The sequence below is a fragment of the Carcharodon carcharias genome, chromosome 15 (genome assembly GCF_017639515.1).
Source record: "Carcharodon carcharias isolate sCarCar2 chromosome 15, sCarCar2.pri, whole genome shotgun sequence".
Taxonomy (NCBI): Eukaryota; Metazoa; Chordata; class Chondrichthyes; order Lamniformes; family Lamnidae; genus Carcharodon; species Carcharodon carcharias.
Genome location: NC_054481.1, coordinates 46,197,783 through 46,221,224, shown reverse-complemented (window position 1 = coordinate 46,221,224; position 23,442 = coordinate 46,197,783). Strand labels below are relative to the sequence as shown.

Sequence of the window (23,442 nt, the reverse complement as noted above, 5' to 3'; positions counted from 1 at the left end):
TATATAAATGATCACAGGATCAGGAGTAGACCATTCAGCCTCTCTGCCATGTCCTCCCATTCAATTAGATTAGACTTTACATGTCTTTGATCCATTACCTTACCAAATAAAAACATATTGTTCTGTCTTGAAAAATTTCATTTACCCAGCATCCTCAACCTTTTAAGGGAGAGAAAATTAGATTTCCAGTTCCCTTTATGTAAGAAGTGCCTCCTGATTTCACTCCTGATTAATCAAGCTGAATTTTAAAATTGGGTTTTGAACTCTTTATTTTTGTGTATATGTGGGATGTCATTTTTTATGGAAGGAGACTGCAATTTTATGCATGGAGATTCACATTTCTGGATAACCTGATATGACCCAGTCATGGATATCTGACCAGCAATATGTCCCTGAACTGCAATCATATTGCTTTTATCAAGACAAGATCTTAGTTGTACACTTTACTGGTACACTGATGTCACTGCTGTTAAATCCGTATTTAGCCATGATAGCTAACATAGAAGCAGATGCTCTCAGTCATTCTTTTGTATTAAGTTTTATGAGTTTTGAAATAATTCACCACCGAAACAGTACAGAATTTTCATTGCACTTTGTACATTATAAAATCAATGCTGCAAGGAAAATTAAAGTACTGCAATGTTTACTGTTACTTGCCATTTTACAGCTTAAAGCCTTACACTTCCTACCAGCTACGAATAATGGCGACAAATGATATTGGAGACAGTGCTTTTAGCACACCAACAGAGCCAGTGACAACACTGCAGGATGGTAAGGATGCATTACAGTATTACTTTTCACTCTGTTCTAATTATCTATTATATTCTTTGATTCATATGAATTTTTAACTTATCCTTCTATCGTGCTCATATGAAAATTCTCAATTTTAGCTTTCAAATTTTGCTGCATCTTATTTCTGTTTGAGATTTGCTTAGATTAAAAAATATGTATTCAAGATAATAGATTGTTAATATTTAGCTTTGATTATCAAAATTGAAAAATCTTGATTGGGCACTAACTAAATTGTATTAAGACAAATAGTTGTGTAGGATGATAAACTCAGTTCCCCAGAGAGAGAGGAGGAAAATAATAATTCACTGCTAAGCAACAAGAGAATGAGATAAATGACTGACTGAGAGAAATAGATTTACTTAAAACAGTTTCAAATTGTGGCATGTTTCATGTATACATAATCTTCACACAGCCTGTAATTTAATCTCTTGTCAGAAGAAATAACTCTTACTTGTAGGTGCTGCGTTTAATTCCTAACTTATATTGTGTTGTTTCACAAAACTAAAGTGAGCAATTGATCTAATTGGGGCACAAAGATGTTGGAACACATTTTATGATGCCAATACTGGCAATTGATGCATTGAGGCCCCAAGTAATCTTGCAGCATTTCTCTGGTTGAACCTTCTCAAAAATTAAGTTGGAAAATGGAAACCATATTAGATTTTATTTTACAGCACCTCATCTATACAGTACAGTATATACCTGCATCTGTTCTCGCAGTCCAACATTGCAGACTACAGAACTAAGTAATGATAACAAATTGTAATTTTTAAAATTAATTCATGAGATATGAATGTTACAAGACCAGCATTTATTGCTGATTCCTAATAGGCCCTTGAGATGGTGGTGGTGAGCCGCCGCCTTGAATTGTTGCAGTCATATGGTGTAGGTATGCACACAATGCTATTAGGGAGGGAATTCCAGGGCATTGACCCAGAGACAGTAAAGGAATAGTGATGTATGTATCCAAGTCAGTCTGGTGTGTGATGTGGGAGGCAGCTTGCAGGTAGCGGTGTTCCCAGCATCTGCTGTCCTTGTTCTTTTGAATGGTAGAGGTAGTTGGTTTGGAGGTGCTTTCAGAAGACCCTTGGCGAGATATTTTCACATCTTTAACATAGTAAAATGCCCAAAGTATTTCTCTGCAGTGTAATCAGACAAAAACTAACATTCATACAGTTATCACAGGGAGAATCAGTTAGCTCAACCATGAAGATGGTTTCCCCAGCATAACGCAATTGTGAAACATTGTATGAGAACACCTATATGGTTTCACCTCTCATAAGACATGGAGATACTACACCCACCTCAACCTCAGCCCAGAATCTAATTGGTCAACAAGAAATATAAAATTGTGATGCATTGTTCAATTGCTTCACCTACAGTTCTGTTTTTCAGTTCCCAGTGAGCCACCAATTATTCTGTCTGTGATTCCACGCACCACTACCTCGGTCCTTGTTCAATGGCAGGCAAGTCATGTCCGTTGGTCTGTAATTAATCCTTTGTGTATTGAAAATGTTTGTTGGGTTAATGAAACACAAAGACTTTTTTTAACATTTATCGCAATGCATTATTTAAATGATATTGTAGAAAAGGCATAATTAGCAACCTTGCAAAACATAAGACAATCAGTCATAGTTATCATGGCATGATAATCATTATATCTCAGCATGTTATATTCATAATGTGATCATTTGGAACTGCCTTAAGAGCTTTGACTGTGATATCAGCACTGGCTAAACATTAACATATATTGATAAATTACCTCTAATGTGGTAAAAGACTACAAACTTACTTCTACTGTTATATGCTTAAGAATGGGCTTATAGATATATCAATAAATATTGGCCATGTAAAATCTATACACTTTAGTGAAGTGGCTTAACCTTTTTAGTAGTGTTTTCATCCATGAAACATGAATGAAGTTATGCACAACATGACAGTGAACTCTTGTCATGAAACATGTCTTGAAAATATCTATGATTCATATTTGTGATGTCAGAAGTATGCCGAGTTGGCAGACATGGCGTCACTGTGTGCAACACTGTTTTAACAACAGTGGTACAATTTTGGAGTTCAATGCTCCAGCTAATCCTTTCTCTTCACTTTGCACAGTTGAAAATGTGCTCAGCAGCAGGAAGGACTCCCCACCAGTGCCATTTAAGGGGATCATCAGCTACGTACATGCTAGTTGCTGATTGATTTCTTTGGCTGTTGCTTCAAATCTTGCATGTGTTTGGTGATTTCAAGTGTTGTTTAATGTTGCTGTGATTGCTGTGGCAAGTGCTCAAGGAGTTTTCGCTGACTTCAAGGTTTCTGCACAAAACAGTTTCTTCCAGCCTTCGGGAGCACTAGTAGGCATTCCCCACCTTCTCCCTGACCCTGCCCCCACCCTCCACTTCCTCCCACCTGGAACAGAACATGATTTGGAGAATGGGCAGATGTTACACAGAGCAGGACAAACGCCTGGAAGGGGGAGAAGGTTCTCAGCAGAAGACTCTTTTCTCCCAGGATGTTCAGGGAGTAATTCTCCTATCTGAAATTCAGAGAGAAAGTGTGTGCAATGCCCGTGCTTCAGTAAGGAAGTTCACACTAAAATCTGACATCAGCTGCAGCAGTAACTGCAACCTCAGAGCAGGTTGAGGGGGACAGCACTACCAGTGGCTGTGAAATTCATTACAGCAATGAACGTTTATGCATCAGCATCCGTCCAGGCTGGAGCCGGAAATTTTTGCAATATTTCAGTTTGCCATCCACTGCTGTGTGAGGGACATCATTGATGCTCTCTAGTCATTGAGACATAACTACAATTCATATGCTCTTGCCAGAGAGAAACAGGTGGAGTGAGCACACAGCTTCACTGGGATTTCAGGCTTCCCCTTGATGCAAGGAGCCATTGACTGCACATAACATCATTTTGCAGAAGCTTAATGTCAACTGTGCCCTATACCACAGCTGAGAGGGATTTCGCTCCCTCAACATCCAGCTTGTATGTGACCATAGGTAGAGAAACATGCAGGTCAGTGCCCAGTATCCTGGCAGCAGTCATGATTCTATCATTCTGTGACAATCCACTGTGTCAGCTGCATTTGAGCCACCATGAAACAAAAGGGTGGTCACTTCATGAGAAAACCTATTCACTGACCAGATGGCTGATGATCTAGTGTGCAATCCACAGGCATTTGTTTTGAAAGTATGCAGTGAGATGAAATTCGATAAAGCTGACCATTGACATGTTGAAACAATGCTCCTGCTACTTGGACTGCTCTGGAGGAGCCCTATAGTGTTCAGCAGGGCAAATGTTAAGATTAAGATTAGTGGTGGTCTGCTTCATGCTGCACAACTTCACCATCATGAGGCACAGCCCTTCCCACCCGCTGTACACCAGGCAAATGAGAAACAGGAGCATAAGGAAGAGAAGAAGGAAGGCAACCTAGTCAACTGCTTTCTGATCAGGCTTCTGTAAGGAAATTAACTGACTGTGATACCAGTAACCACCGCCCCAATTCCCCATTCAACAACAGTCCCGTAACTTGCTTTCTGTCTGTCATTAACTATCACAGTGCTCACTTGGCCATTATGCAAAAATAAAAGTTGTCACAAAATAAAAAACCAATTCAAATTTTTCAAAAATCAACTAACTGTCATCATGCATTCCTTTAATGCCTGTCTTACATTAGTCTTTGCCTGTCTTAGTGGTCAGAGTTACCCCATGATTGGTGGAAGGCTGCAGATTTTCAGAGGAGGAGATTACAGATGGCTTTAGAGGACAACCACAAGCACCTCTCAGCCTGAAATTAGGAGAGTTGTCTTGCGGACTAGTCAGGCGACAGTTAGTCCTCCTCACCAAATCATGCCTTTAGAGCCAATGTTCCCCAGATCCTCCATCACCATTCCGGGTGAGAGACCCACCAGAAGTGACAGCTCAGTTATATATAGTTGGGAATGAGAGACCCTGGAACTCCTAAACGTTGACTCCAGACCCCATGAGTTTCATAGTATATCAGGTCAAACACGGGTAAGGAAACCACCTGTTGATTACCACCCTTCCTCAGCTGCTGAATCAGTACTCCTCCATATTGTACACCACTTGGAAGAAGCACTGAGGGTAACAAGGGCACAGAATGTACTCCGGGAGAGGTCCCCAAGGTCCTTTACTAAGAGTGGCTCAAGAGCACCCCTAATGATTAAGATGAATGAATCCTGAAGGATATATTTATGAAACTGCAGCAGATGGTGAGAGAACCAAAAGAGGGAAAAACCTTCTTCACCTCATCCTCACAATCTACCTGTCACAGATACATCTGTCCATGACTGTATAAGTGGAACTGGCCACTGCACAGTCCTTGTGGAGACAAAGTCTCGCCTTCACACAGAGGATACCCTCCCTCATTGTGTGGCACTACCACCATGTTAAATGGGATAGATTCAGAACAGATGTAGCAACTCAATCTATGAGGAACTGTGGGGGCCAGCAGCAGCAGCAGAATTATATTCGGCCACGATCTGCAACCTTACAGCTCAGCATGCCTCTCACACCATTACCATCAAGCCAGGGACCAACCTAGTTTAATGAGGGTTGTAGCAAAGTATAAGAACACAAGAAATAGGAGCAGGACTGAGCCATTCAGCCCCTTTAGCCTCCTCCGCCATTCAGTAAATTCATCTGATCATGGCCTCAACTCTACTTTCCTGCCTGGTCCCCATAATCCCTGACTCCCTTGTAGATCCAAAATCTGTCTACATTATCCTTGAATGTATTCAATGACCCAGCTTCCACTGCTCTCTTGGGTAGAAAACTCCTAAGATTAACGGTCTTCTGAAAGAAGAAATTCCTCCTTACCTCCATCTTAAATTGGAGAGCCCTTACTTTTAAATTGTGTCCCTAAGTTGTAGATTTCTCCATGATGGGATACCTCCTCTCAGCATCTACCCTGTCAAGTCCCCTCAAAGTCTTATATATTTCAGTAAGATCACCATATAGGACCAACCTGCTCAACCTCTTCTCGTAAGGCAACCTCTTCATCCCAGAAATCAACCTAGTGAACCTTCTGAACTGTCTCCAATACAACTACACCTGTCCTTGTAAAAGGAGATCAAACTGTATAAGTACCCTAGGTGTGGCCTCACCATCACCCTGTATGATTTAAAACGGAGGTGAAGTGAAATTTTTTTTCTGAAGGTCATGAGTCTTTGGAACTCTCTTCCTGAAAAGGCGGTGGAAACAGAGCCTTAAATATTTTTGGGGCAGAGGTGAATAGATTCTTGGTAAGCAAGGGGGTGAAAGGATTTCTGAGGTAGTTGGGATGCAGATTTCAGGTTACTATCCGATCAGCCATGATCTCCCTGAATGGCAGAGCAGGTTCAAAGGGCCGAATGGCCTTCTCCTGCTCCTTGTTCATATGTGTGTAGGGGCACATGTTGATCTGTACAAGTGGCCTGGCAAGGGCAGAGGAGGCAGTCTCCAGAGAAGATGAGGCCAGGTGGAGATGTGAGGGTGTGTGTGAGAGTGAGTGGTGATGTCCCTTGAGCTGGCAGTGAGTGAGATGCCAGTGAATGTGAGATGGCCCTGTGAATGTGTGAGTTTAGAATGATAAGATGGTTGTCTTACCCTGGCAGCTTGGGTGAGATCATTCATCCGTTTTCTGCACTAGATGGCTGACCTCTTGTGTGCAACATTGGCACTGACCACCTCTGCCACCGCCTCCCAAGCCAGAGTGGTGAGACTGATGGGCCTTCTGCAGTCAGAGTACAGGTAGAGGATATCGTGGTGGCCCTCCATGGCATCCAGAAGGCATCCCAGGGATGTGTTACTGAATGGGGGTGGGGGGGGGACGGCATTCTTCTTGGCTTTTGGGGCCATGTCTTCATTGGAGCACCCCTGAGCTGCAAGCATTGAGAAGTGTGCGCCTGGCTGCAGTTTAAATATGGTGCCCTGCATGAGAAAGCCACGTGGTGGGCGAATCAGAGGCCACCCGCCAGCGAGACGGCATGTTCCCTGTTACTGCATAATTAACGAGGTGGGAATGGAATGATACAGTACGAAAACCCGCCATTGTGGCCGGTGGGTAAAACGACCTTTGCCCCGCCCGCAACCACACTTTATGCAAATCTGGGACGATTCCACCCAATGACTTCAGGGGAGTGTGAAGGACTCACATCTCCTGCCTCATTAGCAGGGCATCTATGGCAATCACCTGAGGTATTCAACTGTTGGACATGAGTCATTAAGACTAATCGCTTGGACAATAGGCCCTTGGCTAAGATAGCTTCCAGACATGAGCTAATCAAGTCTCCCTTGGAATACACGGACAATTTTTAAAAAATTCCCCTGGCAGTTGGAGAAGGAAGATCACCTGATAAGCCAACCCTTTGTGTATTTTAAGCACATGTTTTCTCAGCAGAACCAAGGACAAGCAGTTTAGGGAGAAGACTTAACTTTGTTTTATTCTTTCATGGGATGTGGGCCTCTCTGGTTATTGCCCATTCATAATTGTCCTTGAGAAGGTGATGGTGAGCTGCCTTCTTGAACTGCTGCAGTTCCTGTGGTGTAGGTACACCCACAGTGCTGATAGGAAGGCAGCTCCAGGATTTTGACCCAGCGACAGTGAAGGAACGGTGATATATTTCCAAGTCAGGATGACGAGTGACTTGGAGTGGACTTCCAGGTGGTGGTGTTCCCATCTGTCTGCTGTCCTTGTCCTTCTGGATGATAACGTCATGCATTTGGAAGGTGCTACCTAAGGAGGTTTGGTGAGTTTCTGCTGTGCATCTTATAGATGGTGCACACTGCTGCCACTGTGCATCGGTGGCGGAGGGAGTGAATACTTGTGGCTGTGGTGCCAATTAAGTGGACTGCTTTGTCCTGGATGGTGTCAAGCTTCTTGAGTGTTGTTGGAGCCGCACTCAACCAGGCAAGTGGGGAGTATTCCACCACACTCCTGACTTGTGCCTTGTAGATGGTGGATAGATTTTGGGAGTCAGGAGGTGAATTACTCACTGCAGGATTCCGAGCCTCTGACCTGCTGTTGTATCCACAGTATTTATATGGCTAGTCCATTTCAGTTTCTGGTCCATGGTAACCCGCAGGATCTTGATAGTTGGGGATTCAGCAATGGCCAGTGAATGTCATGAATGTTGGTAGTACTGGGTTCTCTTTTGTTGGAGATTATCATTGTGTAGTGCAATTATTGTCCAGGTCTTGCTGCATTTGGACATGTACTGCATCAGTATCTAAGGCGTCACGAATGGTCCTGAACCTTGTGCAATCACAATGGGGTCCCTCCTGCCTCCTTTTTTCTCCAACCCATCAGGTAAGCTTCGAGCCCTGTTTTCTGATCATCAAGCAATGTCCTGCTGCAGACAGAAATTTCTTAAAAGAATCCAACCCAGTACTACCAACTCAGTCTTTAACCAACATCTTTAAATCGGAAAGACCGAGACCATTGAATTCAGCCGAACACCAGCTGAGCAACCAAACTACGGACTGTATACACCTTTATGAGGCTGTTGGACTTCTTGCGGCACAGCATCCAAGTCCTTGGGGCTTGGCTTCTGGCATTGACTTGCATGGCTATCTGCTCCCTCTGCCTTTTTGAGCATGTGTTTGGAAGGTGTCCCTGCAGATGCAAGACCTATCCTTTGCACTTCACCCCCAAAACATCTAGTACAGTCTCCAAAAACCTTGGAACCTGATCTTTGCAATGTTGTGCCATTATTCAGTATTTCATAGGTCACATTCAATTCCTGCATGACTGCCATCTTCAGTTAGAATCAACCTCACCTTTAAGAGGTGCAGTTAAGATTTAAGTGGTACTAGTCACTCACGATATTCATCAGGCGTCCAGCCAACCAGCAGCACAATCAGTGCTGGCAGGGCACTGCTATCATTTTAAAACAGCAGGCAACCCAGAGTTGGTGTGTTGCCTGCATTGCAGTCAATGGGCAAGGGCTAATCACAAATAACAATCCCCACGCCCAGTTCTGGAGGGCTGTTGAATATAGCCCCACATAACATTTCATCAAATGAACCATGTGCAAGCCCACTAGACACACAATAGTATATATCACACTTCAGCTGGCACATTTTATTACACATACAAAATCATCTTATAAACAGAAAAAAGCCAGCTTTAAAATTTGCAGACTGTTTTGTCTGCGTTTTGGTTGATTTAAACAGTTTATAAATTAGGCAAATTTAGGTAATAGCACCATTAGAGATGTGAATAAAAAATTATCTCAACAACTTAGTTCATTCATTTTATGGTAACTGATGGTTGTAGATAGTTGGGCTTGAACAAAACTCAGCATATTAGATTGGTTGGTTTTGTAGTGCTTGCTCATTATCTTTACCAACAGTGAATGGAACTGGGTCTTGATTTTGCATTAAGTAAATGGGACATTCTGTTGGCAGAGTATTTTCTCATAGGCTATACAAAAGGAGAAAGGCCAAGACTTTTCTTTGAGAAAAACACCTTATTCCATGTTTTGTTCAAGTTATGGTTCAGTTTGGTCTGGCCAAACCAGTAGTTGGGGGTAGGGGGACAAAGTCAGAAAATGACAATGGCTGAATTCGTACCTAGCACAAAGGAAGATGGTTGTGTTCTTGGAAGCCAATCATCACTGCAGGAGTTCCTCAGGACAGAATCCCTGGCCGAATTATCTTTCATTACTTCATCGAAGACCTTCTCTCCATCATGAGATCAGAAATGGGTGTGTTTGCTGATGATTGCACAATGTTTAGTACCATTTGTATCTCTTCAGGTATTGAAGCAGCCTGTGTCCATGTGCAGCAGGATCTGGACAATCAGGCTTAGGCTGATAAATGGCAAGTAACATTCCCGCCACACAGGTGCTAAGCAATGACCATCTCCGGAATTCACTGGAATTGCTATCACTGAATCCCCCATCATCAACATTCTGGGGGTTAACATTGACTAGAAAATGAAATGGACCAGCCACATAAATAGTGTGGCTACAGTTCAGAGGCTGTTAATTCTCCAGTGAGTGACTCACCTCTTAACTCCAAAGACTATCCACCATCAACAAGGCCCAAATCAGGAGTGTGATGGAATACTCACCAATTGCCTGGGTGACTGCAGCTCCAAAAACCATCAAGAAGCTCAACACCATCCAGAACAGAACAGCTGGCTTGAATGGCACCCCATCTGCTACCTTAAATATTCACTCCCTTCACCACCAGTGCAAGGTGTCTGCATTGTGTGCCATCTACAAGATGCACTGCAGTAACCCACCAGTGTTTCTTCAACAGCGACTTCCAAACCCACAGCCTCTACTATCTAGAAGAACATGATCAGCAGGCGCTGGGATCACCACCATCTGCAAACTTCCCTCCGAATAACACCCCATCTTGATCTGCAACTGTATCGCTATTCCTTCACCATCTCTGAATCAAAGCTTGGGAACTATCTGCCTAACAGCACTGTGGGTGTACCTATAACACACAGACTGTAGCAGTTCAAGTAGATGGCTCACCACCACCTTCCCAATGGGCAATTAGTGGTGGCAATAAATGCTGGCCTTGTCAGTATTGCTCACATACCATGAACAAATAAAAAAAAGCATACCTGAAGTTGGAGATCTTTGTGAGACTTTATGGATATATGGAGTTTAATGAGGAGGAAGCTGTTGAAGGCATTGGAAGATGAACTGTTTAAGCTTTTGTTCTCATTTGTTGATTTTTTTTCTGCCCATTATATGAAATTTTCTTTAGGGTGTATATGGTGGGCTGGAAGAATTGTCATGGCTAGTGTTCTTGCAGTAAAACAACTGGAAAAATTTGGCAGGAATTGTAAAGAGTTTATGTAATAACATTAGTGAAATAATAAAAAGGGAATATAGCCAATTTTTAAAATTTATTCATTCATAGGATGTGGATCTTATTGTTCATCCCTCCTTGCCCTTGAGAAGGTGGCAGTGAATTGCCAGCTTGAAAGCTGCATTCCATGTGGTGTAGGGATATCCACAATGCTGTTAGGGGGGGAATTCCAGGATTTTAGTGACAATGAAGGAATATCAATATAGTTCTAAGTCAGGATTGTTGTGACTAGGAGAGGAGCTTTCAGGTGGTGGCGGTTTCAATGGTCCTGCTGCCCTTATTCTTCTAAGAAGATCACGGGTTTGGAAGGTGCTGTCAAAGAAGGCTTGACAAGTTGCTACAGTGCATCTTTAAATGTTGCACTCAGCAATCATGGTGTGCCAGTGGTAGAGGGAGTGAATGTTTAATGGGATGTCAATCAAGTAGGCTGCTTTGTCCTGGATGGTACTGAGCTTCTTGAATGTTGTTGGTGCTGTATTCATTCAAGCAAGTGGAGGGCATTCCAACACAATTCTGACATATGCCATGTAGATGGGGGAGAGATTTTGGGGAGCCAGGAGATGAGCTACTTGCTGGACCAGTTTAAGTTTCTGGTCAACAGTGACCATCTCCAGGATGTTGATAGTGGGGAGATTCAACAATGGTAAGTAATGCTGTTGGATATCAAGAAGAGGTGGTTAGGTATAACTCCAGCCAGTGGAGAGCTTTCTCTCTGATTTCAATTTTACTAGGATTTCTTAATGCTGCACTTATTCAAATGCTGCCTTAATATCACTGGCAGTCACTCTCACCTCACTTCTGGAATTCAGCTCTTCTATTCATGTTTGGACCAAGGCTGTATTGAGATCTGGAGTTGAGTGGTCCTGGCAGAACCCAAACTAAGCATCAGTGATTAATTGTTGCTTGGTATCCCTATCAATGACATTTTACATCATTATACTGTTGATTGAGATCTGACTGACGGAACAGTTATTGGCCAGATTGGATTTGCCCTGCTTTTTGTGGGCAGGACATAACCTGGCAATTTTCCAATTTGTCAGGTAGATTCTAGTGTTGTCGCTGTACTGGAACAGCTTGACTTCAGCAAGCCTTCAGCACTACAGCCAGGATGCTGTCAGGGCCCATAATCTTTTCTGTAGTCAATAAGTTTAATCGGAAGTAAATTTTCAGGCATTTGTAATGCTGGGGAGCTCAGGATGAGGCCAAAATGGACTACTCATTTGGCACTTCTGGCTGAAGATGGTTGCAGATCTTCAGCCATGTCTTTTGCAGTAATGTGCTGGACTCCGCCTTCATTGAGAACAGAGGTATTTATGGAACCACTTCTTCCCATTAGTTGTTTAATTGCCCACCACCATTTGCAACTGGATATGGTAGGCCTGTAGAGCTGTGATCTGATGGGTTTAACTATAGCATGCTGCTTCACTGTTTAGCATACATGTAGCTCTCAATTGTTACCTTCAGCAGGTTGGGACCTCATGTTTAGGTACAAGTGGTGCTGCTCCTGGAATGCTCTTCTACATGGCATTGAGCCATGCTTGATGTCAATGATAAAGTGAGGGATATGCTGGACTGTGAACTTAGATTGTGGTGCCTAGGCTAATGCTGGGTGGTGAATCCGCTTTTATTCTTCTTATACATTTCTGTATGATTTGATACATAGCTTGCTCATTTTAGAGGGCATTTATGAATCAGCCATGATGCTGTGGATCTGGAATCATATATAGGCCAGATTGGGTAAGGATGGCAAATTTCCTTCCTTTAAGGACATTGGTGAACCAGTTGGGTTTTTACAACAATGTGAAAATGTAATGCTTACAATTACTCGTAACCATTTTATATTCCAGACTTTATTTACTGAATTTAAATTCCTCAGCTGCAGGGGTAGGGTTTGAAGTCATGTGGCCTGCTTTTATCTCTGTACAAGTGGATGGATTGAGTGAGTTAAAATTTCGCCCTACATCTCTGAAACATTAGTTCTGGATTAGATGTCCAGTAACATAATCACTATGGTACCATAATCAAATAACAGATAGAAAATAACTCAGTTGAAAGCAGAAAAACACTTAATCAAAATAGAAGGAAATTACAACATGTTTACATTACTATCATGATGTTTCCATAGAAAGGTTGTAACTAAATATTAATGGATGGATAGGTGACTAGATTTCAAGGTAATAAATGAAACAGCAAAGGAAACTCCTCTTTGATAACTCTTTTTTTGTTCAGATTCCTCCCTTCATTTCCTTATTATTACTCTGGGATAATTTGACAGTCACCAATTGCTCTCTGAAACCTTGGTCTCAACTGACCATTTTTTATGTGTGGATTTAGTCTCTGAATGCTGGAAGACCTCATAATATGAAACACATCACAGCCAAGCCAATCCTAATCTCACTGGATAAGAATGTGTCCTCCATTAGGAGTTGCTGAGTAGCTGGCAGGGCAGGTTGAGGGTGTGGTAAATAAAGCATACGGGATCTTGGGTTTTATAAATAGGGACATAAGAGCACAAAATCAAGGAAATTATGCTAAGCTATAATAAACATACATAAAATGTTGGCTCGGCCTTAAATTGAGTATTGTGTCTAGTGCTGGGCTCCACACTTTAGGAAGGATGTGAAGGCATTAGGGAGGATGCAGAAAAGGTTCATGAGAATAGGGATGAGAAACTTCAATCTTTTTCTTTCATATGGTTTTAGGAGCAGAAGCTATCATCACAGTTTAATGTCAAGATCTCTAACCAATCCAATGCCTTGTTGTAGAGCAAGTGTAACTCCAGCATTTCACCCTCAAACTTGAGTCAGGGCAAGATGTTATTATGTGCTCCAAGGTTTGGTCAGGGTTTCTGCAGTCACAGAGATAAAAACAAAAAACTGCGGATGCTAGAAATCCAAAACAAAAACAGAATTACCTGGAAAAACTCAGCAGGTCTGGCAGCATCGGCGGAGAAGAAAAGAGTTGACGTTTCGAGTCCTCATGACCCTTCAGCAGAACACCTAGTCTGGCAGGTGTCCTGCTTACACTCTTTCCATCTGTATTCATGCAAGACAAGCTAACACATAACAAAAGGGAGAGGTTGCAGACTGGTAGAGGAATACCTAAAATCAAGGTTCTCACAGATTTTGAAAATAGAGTCATCCAGCTGGCTGGCGCCAATCTGGACTGTTCCTGTGCTGACAGTGAGGTCGGTGGTGCTCAAACAAGTAAGGATCCAGCAGTGCAACATCCATCAGACAAGAAGTCATATCGACTTGAAACATTAACTCTGTTTCTCCCTCCACAAATGCTGCTAGACTTGCTGAGTTTTTCCAGCATTTTTTGATTTAACCTACCAGACAACCATGCCGTGAGTCACTTCCCCTGTTCCGCAGTCCCCTGTCACGCATTAATCATCTCTCCTTTCTTTCGCTGGCACACCTGGAAAACAGCCAAGGGGGTCCACAAGCCAAGTGCTTGACTCAAGCCATCAAGAAACCTCAAAAGAACAATCTGATGACACGCTCATTGAAGTCCCGTCACAGTGCTCACCCACACCCTCAACCAGAGCATAGACACAGACCTCGGTGGGACCCAGCTTTAGAGTAGCTTTGCAGTCACGATCTGGAGTTGACATTGCACTGTCTGATCCGAAGAAGGCGGCAGCAGGTACTTTCATGTGAACATATGAAATAGGAGTAGGTCACACAACCCCTCGAGCCTGCTCCACCATTCAATAGGATCATGACTGATCTGAATATAACCTCAACCCCATGGGGAGGCGATGGTGTAGTGGCATTGTCGCTGGAGTAGCAATCCAGAAACCCAGGGTAATGCTCTGGGGACCCGGCAGATGGTGGAATTAGAATTCAATAAAAATCTGGAATTAAGAGTCCAAAGATGACCATTAAACCATTGTCAATTGTTGTAAAAATCCATCTGGTTCACTAATGTCCTTTAGGGAAGGAAATCTGTTGTCCTTACCTGGTCCGTTCAATATGTGACTCCAGACCCACAGCCCCATAGCAATGTGGTTGACTCTTAGATGCCTTCTGAAATGGCCCAGCAAGCCACTCAGTCGTAACAAACTGCTACAAAGACACAAAAAAGGAATGAAACCGGACAGACCACCCGACATCGACCTAGGCACCGGAAATGACAATTGCAATCGCAGCCCTGTCAACTCTGCAAAGTCCTCCTTATTAACATCTGGGAGCTGGTGCCAAAATTGGGAGAGCTGTCTCACAGACTAGTCAAGCAACAGCTTGACATAGTCATCCTCATGGAATCATATATTACAGATAATGCCCCAGACACCACCACCACCACCCCTCGGTATGTCCTGTCCGACCGGCAGGATAGACCCAGCAGAGGTGGCGACACAGTGGTATACAGTTGGGATGGAATTGCCCTGTGAGTCCTCAACATCGATTCTAGACCCCATGAGGTCTCATGGCATCAGGTCAAATATGGGCAAGGAAACGTCCTGCTGATTATCACGTACCACCCTCTCTCAGCTGGTGAATCAGTGCTCCACCATGTTGATCATCACTTGGAGGAAGCACTGAAGGTGGCAAGGGCACAGAATGTTCTCTGGGTGGGGGACTTCAACGTCCATCACCAAGAGTGGCTGGTAGCACCACTGCTGACTGAGCTGATGAGTCCTAAATTACATAGCTGCTAGACTAGGTCTGCAGCAGTATTGGTAGGAGTGGCCACCGTACAGTCATTGCCCAGGTACGTCCTGTACACAAAAAGCAGGACAAATCCAACCTGGCCAATTACCGACCCATCAGTCTACTCTCCATCATCAGTAAAATAATGGAAGGGGTCATCACAGTGCTATCAAGCGGCACTTGCTTAGCAATAACCTGCTCACTGATGCCCAGCTTGGGTTCTGCCAGGGCCACTCAGCTCCTGACTTCATGACAGCCTTGGTTCAAACATGGACGAAAGAGCTGGACTCCCGAGGTGAGGTGAGAGTGACTGCCCTTGGCATCAAGGCAGCATTTGACTGAATGTGGCATCAAGGAGCACTAGCAAAACTGGAGTCAATAGGAATCAGGGGGAAAACTCTCCGCTGGTTGGAGTCATACCTAGCACAAAGGAAGATGGTTGTGGTTGTTGGAGGTCAGTCATCTCAGCTCCAGGACACCACTGCAGAAGTCCCTCAGGGTCATGTCCTAGGCCCAACCATCTTCAGCTACTTCATCAATGACCTTCCTTCCATCATTAGATCAGAAGTGGGGATATTCGCTGATGATTGCACAATGTCCAACACCATTCGTGGCTCCTCAGATACTGAGCAGTCCATGTCCAAATGCAGCAAAACCTAGACAATATCTAGGCTTGGGCTGACAAGTGGCAAGTAACATTCGCACCACACAAGTGTCAGGCAATGACCATCTCCAACAAGAGAGAATCCAACCATCGCCCCTTGATGTTCAATGGCATTACCATCACTGAATTCCCCACTATCAACATCTTGGGGGTTACCATTGACCCCCACATCAATACTGTGGCTACAAGAGCAGGTCAGAGGCTAGGAATCGTGCAACGCGTAACTTGCCTCCTGACTCCCCAAAGCCTGTCTGCCATCTACAAGGCACAAGTCAGGAGTGTGATGGAATATTCCCCACTTGCCTGGATGAGTGCAGCTCCTATAACACTGAAGAAACTGGACACCGTCCAGGACAAAGCAGTCCGTTTGATTGGCACCACATCCACAAACATTCACCCCCTCCATGACCGACACACAGTAGCAGCAGTGTGAACCATCTACAAGGTGCACAGCAGGAATTCACCAAGGCTCCTTGGACAGCACCTTCCAAACCCATGACCACTACCACCTGGAAGGACAAGGACAGCAGATAAATGGAAACACCGCCACCTGGAAGTTTCCCTCCAAGTCACTCACCATCCTGACTTGGAAATATATCGCCACTCCTTCACTGTCGCTGAGTCAAAATCTTGGAACTCCTTTCCTAACAGCACTATGGGTGTACCTACACCACATGGACTACAGCGGTTCAAGAAGACAGCTCAACACCACCCTCAAGGGCAACTAGGGATGAGCAATAAATGTTGGCCCAGCCAGCGAGGCCCACATCCCGCGAATGAATAAAAAAAAAAATTCCTGCCTACCCCTGATAACCTTTCATTCCCTTGTTAATCAAGAATATACCTAGCTCTGCCTTAAAAACATTTAAAGACTCTGCTTCCACTGCCTTTTGAGGAAGAGAGTTCTAAAGACTCACTACCCTCTGAGAGAAAATAATTCTCCCCATCTCTGTCTTAAGTGAGCGACCTTTTATTTTTAAAGAATGACCCCTAGTTCTAGATTCCCCCACAAGAGGAAACATCTTCTCCAGATCCATTCTGTCAAGACCCTTCAGGATCTTAAAGGTTTCAATTAAGTCGCCTCTTACTCTTCTAAGTTACAGTGGATACAAACCTAACCTATCCAGCTTTTCCTCATAAGACAACCCGCCCATTCCTGGTATCAGTCCAGTAAACCTTGTCTGAACTGCTTCTAATGCGTTTACATCTTTCTGTAAATAAGAGGACCGGTACTGTACACGCTACTCCAGATGTGGTCTCACCAATACTCTGTGCATCTGAAGCATAACCTCCTTACTTTTGTAATCAAATCCCCTCGCAATAAATGATAACATTCTATTAGCTTTCCTATTTACCTACCGAACCTGCTTCCTAATTACCTGCTGCACGCATACTAACCTGCAGACTAACCGTTTGATTCCCAGGTTTCTGGCATTTGTGGGACTGCTGAAATCTGCTGAGTCCGAGTCAAATGAGGATTCTCTGGACTCAGTCATACCTCAGTTGCTGGAGCTGCTAAGGCAAGCTCAGGAATATCAGAAAGGGATATCCGCTGCACTCCTCTGAATGCAAAGCATAATGGAGGAGCCCGTCTGCCTTCAGTCTGAGGTGATAGCCTGGCATGATAATACACCGTGGTCAACTCTGGTAGGATAGCTCCATGGAGACCTTGGTCCAGGATATGGGTCCTGCACTCCTACATGGGTGTAATGACACAGGAGTTGGAAAGGCTGAGTTGTTTAAATCTCAGAGGGAAAGTTAAACAACTGTCTTAATCTATGTCTTCAATTGGTATGTTTGAGATACAGCTCTGAATTCAGGAACAAAACCACCGAGCCTGGAGAGGTTTTTATATAAAGCTAAATTAAACATTTGTTAATTTAACAAGAAATTAAACACATACACATGTCTACAAATTACTACCATAATAACTTTTAAACAAATCCCCAAATTAATCACTCCCAGATAAATCTTCACCAAGGCAACAAAACCCATAGACTTTAAACAGACACCAGGCAAAGCACATTTGACCTTACAAATTCAAAATGAGGTTCCTTTCAGTTTGGTTCCTTTGCACAGTTGTAGGCTTACAGGCTGATTAGATCTTACATGCCTCTGACTCACACACAAACTCCTTTCTCCTTACACCTAGCTACCCCTTTGAATGTAAATTTTCCATGGTATTACTAGGCTTTTTAAAATTTTACCTCTCTTAACAATAATCCTTTCATTCCACCAATTTTATTAGTAATATAAACATTGCTTGGCATCTGTCAGCTAAGTGCAAGATTTTACCCATTCTTTTGAATGGCTTATTCAACAAATGCAAATGTCCTCTTTACCTCCTACCCTTACTGTTTAGCCAATTAACATCTCAAACTACTATACATCAAAATACCCAAACTAGCTGGCTATATTCCAATTAAGCCACACACAGACACAAACATAGACCCAGACCCTACTACAATTCCAATTCAGCAATAATTTCCAATAACATTATTGACATTAATATCTCTTCATGTCAGTGGGCTGAACTCCATCATTGACACCATAGTTGGCCTCCAACAATGTCATCGCGAGAGGCGTGTAGGGCAGCTCAATCTCACTCCAGCTTCCCCTTCTCCTCAAGGAGTGAGCCAAAGGCCTTCGGGCACCCATAGGGAGGAGGATCAGCAGGCACACAAACAAGGGCCACCCAGCTGGGTGACTCCGGGAGTGTCCAGCCCGTCCGAGTCTCCTCTCCCTGTGACCCCAGCAGCTCCAGCTCCACAGCTCGAGGGGGGTGCCACTGCCACACAGTAGAACCCCAAAAGCAGGCTGGGGCCCTCCAGGTCTCAGCCCTCCAGGGGAAGCCCATCAAGGTCATCACAGACAGAGCGCAGCAGTCATCAGGTTACCTCCGCCTCTGCTGTGGATGTCAGGGTAGCACCAAGATGTAGCAGCAGGATTAGGAAAGTTAAGAAGATGTAGTTGCATATCTACACAGGTGTTAATCACTTGTACATAATGTTCACTATTGTAAATAGACTCCCAAGAATTTCTTCCTGCCTGTGCCTCCTTGTTCTGATGAGCAGTGTTCGTGTCACTCAGATGTGATAGCTTGGTCCCTGCATAAAATAAAGGCAGGTGTTTCAGTCTAAGGCCTCTTCCCTGTGCTTTGTGCAAGCTTCCCAGCACACTGATGGTGAGCCTTCACAGTCACTGGACACATCAGTCATGCCCACATTTCAATGGGGCTTATCATTGCTGCCAGAATGTCCTGGGCTGGCAGTACAGAGTCCCATCATTCTCTCTGTGTGCTCTGAGTATCTTTGAGGTGCAACTGGTCCCCCATCAGATCAGCATCTGTGTCCAGTGACACTGTGATCCTGAAGGGTTCAGTTCACGAAGAATGCCATAGAATCAGGAGAAGTTAAAGTTTTCCCACTGCATCTCCATGATATGATCCTGTTCACAGAGTGCAAGCGAGGTGCCATCCGCCAGACAGGAGTCAGACACTCACATAAGTGATGCAGGAATCTGTGGAGTGTCCCCACTGCATGTTGTTATCATCGTCCTGAATTCAAGGACTGTGGGTATGCCCTGTGTCTTCATAATAAGAGCTTTATCACAGAGGGTATGTGCGCTGACATTAGCCAGACAGGAGTCAAATGTTCACAGATGCGATGTAAGGATCTATGGTGTCTCCTTACTGCATGTCAACATCATCCTCCACCAATTTAGCAGCTATGATGGCCTCCCGAGCGTGCCTGCCTCGTCTGGGCCAGTGCGATGGCCTCATCGCCGCTTTCCTCGGCTTTGATGACCTCCTCACCTTCATCCCTGTCAACATCCTCCTCATCGGAGAAGAAGTCCATCACCTCCTCAGCCAACTCCTCTCCCCATTGCAGTGCCAGGTTGTGAAGGGGGCAGCAGGCAATGATGAAACGTGACACCCTCTGTAGGCTGTACTGCAGGGCTCCGCCAGATCGGTCAAGACACTGGAACCTCATTTTCAATATTTCGATGGTTTGCTCCACCAAATTGCAAGTTGCAGCATCAGCCTCATTGTACCTTCTTTCTGCTGCACTCTGAGGTCGCTAAACAGGTGTCATCAGCCAATTCCACTGTGGGTAGCCCTTATCCCGGAGAAGCCAACCATGCAGCTTCTGTGGACCTTGGAAGACATCAGGGACCTGAGACCTACTGAGAATGTAGGAGTTGTGGGAACCTGTAGGATGCGTTTGTGCTGGTCGCACGCCAGCTGAACATTCAGCAAGTGGAAGCCCTTGCGGTTGACATAGTTGACTACTTGTTGTCACAGAGATCTGAGGGCCACGTGAGTACAGTCGATGGCACTCTGCACCTGTGGGAAACCAAAGATCTGGGCAAATCCCAGTGCTCTTGCTTTCTGACTTTCCTGATCCCGGGCAGAATGCACAAATTTTTGTGCCTTAGCGAATATGGCACCTGTGACCACCTGAATGCATTTGTGTGTGGAGGCTTGTGATATCCTACAGAGGCCACCTGTGGAGCCCTGATAGGAGCCACTGGGATAAAAATTGAGTGCCGCAGTCACTTTCATGGCCACTGGCAGTGGATGTCCTGCATGTCCCTGTGGCACTAAATCGTGCAGCAGGTGGCAGATGTGACCAACCAGTCCCTGGGACATGTGCAGTCTTCAGCGACACTGGTTCTTGATCTTCTGCAGGAATGACAAGCACTAACTAAACCTTGGGTGTAGCTAGGTGCCAACCAGCGACAGCATGCTGTGGTTCTTCTGGGGGATGCGAAGGAGCCCCAGCCATCCCTTCTTCTTGAGGGTGCTGCTCCTCCCTCTTGCCAGCCAGGTGTCTCCATCGTTCTCTTTTCCTTCGTCTCTGCTCCCGGTAAGCCATGAGGCATACAGCTAGGCCACCAGGCTCCATGCCCCTGATGTACTCCTCCTGCAGAATGAAAGAGAAAGATGTGTGGGTTGTCATAGGTGTACTAAGAACCTTTCTTGGTTAAGTCTGAAGACCCCCTAATGCAACCCAGAGAGTGCTGACCACCACTTGGATGACCAGAGTTTAGTGCGGAGCGACTGCCCGAAACCTCACCCACCTCTGCCCCACACCACCTGACCAATTGCCGGCAGCTTCTCCCACTGGACTGCCTGCTGTGCTCTCAGCTCAGACGCAGGCATTCTCCTAACCTGTACTGCAAGGCTGCACTGTCAGCTTGTATCATGGGGGAGGCTGGTCAAAACCTGAATGATGACATTGCAAGAGTCTGTGAGTGCCTCCACCAGTGACTGCTCCATGGCTAGCTTTCACAAGGACATTGTACAACTTGCCCAGCCGTCCAATTGTTCTGCAGTACACTAAAATGCTCATTAGTTTGCAGTCTATGCCCAAGAGGTGAAAAGATCCGGAGCATTTGGTGACACTTGCATGCCTCTGCACTGCTTGAGTGGGCAGATAGGCTAGAGGCCCGACTCCAGAGTGAAGTTGTATGTCAATGTGAAATAAAAGCAGAAAAGACTGGTAAAACTCAGCAGGTCTTGTGGCATCTGTGGAGAGAGAAACAGAGTTAACGTTTCAAGTCCACAATGACTCTTCTTCAGAGCTAAAGAGAAGTAGAAATGTGATGTGACAGATTTTATACTGTTTAAGATGGGGTGGAGCAAGATAGAAGTTAAGGGATAGGTGACAGCTAAGAAGAGAACCAGAGGGCACTAATTTAAGGTGACTGGCAAAAGAAGCAACAATGACATGCGGAAATACTTTTTAATGCAACCAGGATTTAGAATCTCGACTGCCCGAGGAAGAGTCGTCAAAACCTTCAAAAGATAATTATCTAGAGAGGAAAAAGTTGCAGGGCTATTGGGAAAAGGTGATTGAGTGAGACCAGGTGAGAGCTGGCATGGACAAGACAAACTGAATGGCCTCCATGTGTGCTGTAACCATTCTATGATTCTGTGATTTTATGACCACGACCACTGGGTGACTTTTCTGTTCACTATTTCATGGGCTTTTAGGGCGGCTCTCGTGACACCACCACTGACCCACATGGAATGAGTTATTTTAGTTTTGACTGGGGTTAACCAGTTCCCATTTGTATGGCTAATACTTTTTCAGGTATTTTATTTACACTGTAAGCAATAAGGAGAGTTGATTAGTTTTTAGGGGAGGGAGGAGAGCAAGTTTATTACTTAGACAGAAGTAAAACATATTATGCACCAGGTTAAATCTCCCAGATACCATGAGGATATAGTCAAAATAATTTCTACATTTCATTTCTCCCTAGCCACCAAAAGAAGAAAGTTTAAACGGCATATTGTTGGGATTCCGCATTTACTACAGGGAGCTTGTGTATGAGAATATGCCAGTATACAACACACAGCCCATTGGGGACCCTTCTTCTCTGCAGACAGAGCTAACACGTAAGTAACAACAGATGACAGATTTGCGGACAGCCTTGATTTGTTTCAAAAATATTTTCCTAAAGCCTTTTGTTGTTTTAATGCACATGTCTGCAGGGCTTTAAATTTTGACTGCTTGGTTTCCACTATATCCAACTTGACAATGTTATTTCTGACAAAGCAATAAAAATGCAAATATTGCTTTTATTTAAACATATAACATAATTATCATATCAATCGTGGGATCTACCACTAGCTCTTCAGTCATATATACTTTTCTGACATGACAGATCTAACACTTGTGTTGATTGGAGATTATCTATGGCCTTGCTTTGAAGGAGATGTATTTCTTTTGAATGGTTGCCTCATGGATGTTTTGCAGTCAGAGTTTGAATAATTTAACGATCTATTTATGCCAAACTACTTTAGCTATCTATTTTAGCTAGACTGATGCTGTTTACATAGTATTTTTTAAAGAATTGTCTTCTTCATTTATACATTATTTTCCTCATGTTATTCTCTGATGCCAGAATTCATGTTTCAGGGAGCGATTTACTCAACATCTAATGTGAAGTCAATTTTTTTGTCTGTCACATCCAAAGCAGCTGAAAATATGTAGGTGTATTTAACAATGGAGAAAAAATATTTACCCAAATTGTGAAGAAACTTGTTGGACCTATATTTTAACCTCCCAACATTATTTTGCTTAAACCTTCATACATCTCAGAAGAGGGATAGAGAAACTGCCTACAGAATCGCCCATGGATTAGTATGATATTAGTCTGGATCCATTTTAGTATAAAAGACAGTTTATGTCCAAACTGAAAGGCCTAAGTATCGATGGAATTGGTCCTCGGGCCTCATTAACCTACTCAGCCTGAGTTATTGGCATTGATTGTGCTCCATCGGCAGCTTCCCCAAGCAAAGTCATAAATGCCAGACACCTGATTCACTGGGAACAGCCCATGGATAAGTCCAGGGATGGCGGATTTGTGTGAGGTATCTGGCCCCCAGTGCTTGTAGAGCTGAAAGTCACTGCTGCTGCTCCCGAATCCAAAAAAGATTATTTTTTCATCTTACCTGGCATTGACAGCCTGCTTTTGTGGGAGGTGAG

The 23,442-nt window shown here is 44.1% G+C and overlaps 1 protein-coding gene across 1 annotated transcript in view; it reads left to right on the top strand.

Moving 5' to 3' along the window:
• Positions 1–23,442, top strand: part of sdk1a (sidekick cell adhesion molecule 1a) — a 954,785-nt gene that overhangs the window by 851,452 nt on the left and 79,891 nt on the right. The window contains exons 31-33 of the mRNA XM_041207300.1: positions 668–771; positions 2,188–2,258; positions 22,214–22,349. Of these exons, the coding sequence (XP_041063234.1) occupies positions 668–771; positions 2,188–2,258; positions 22,214–22,349 (311 nt within the window). The remainder of the gene's footprint in view (positions 1–667; positions 772–2,187; positions 2,259–22,213; positions 22,350–23,442) is intronic.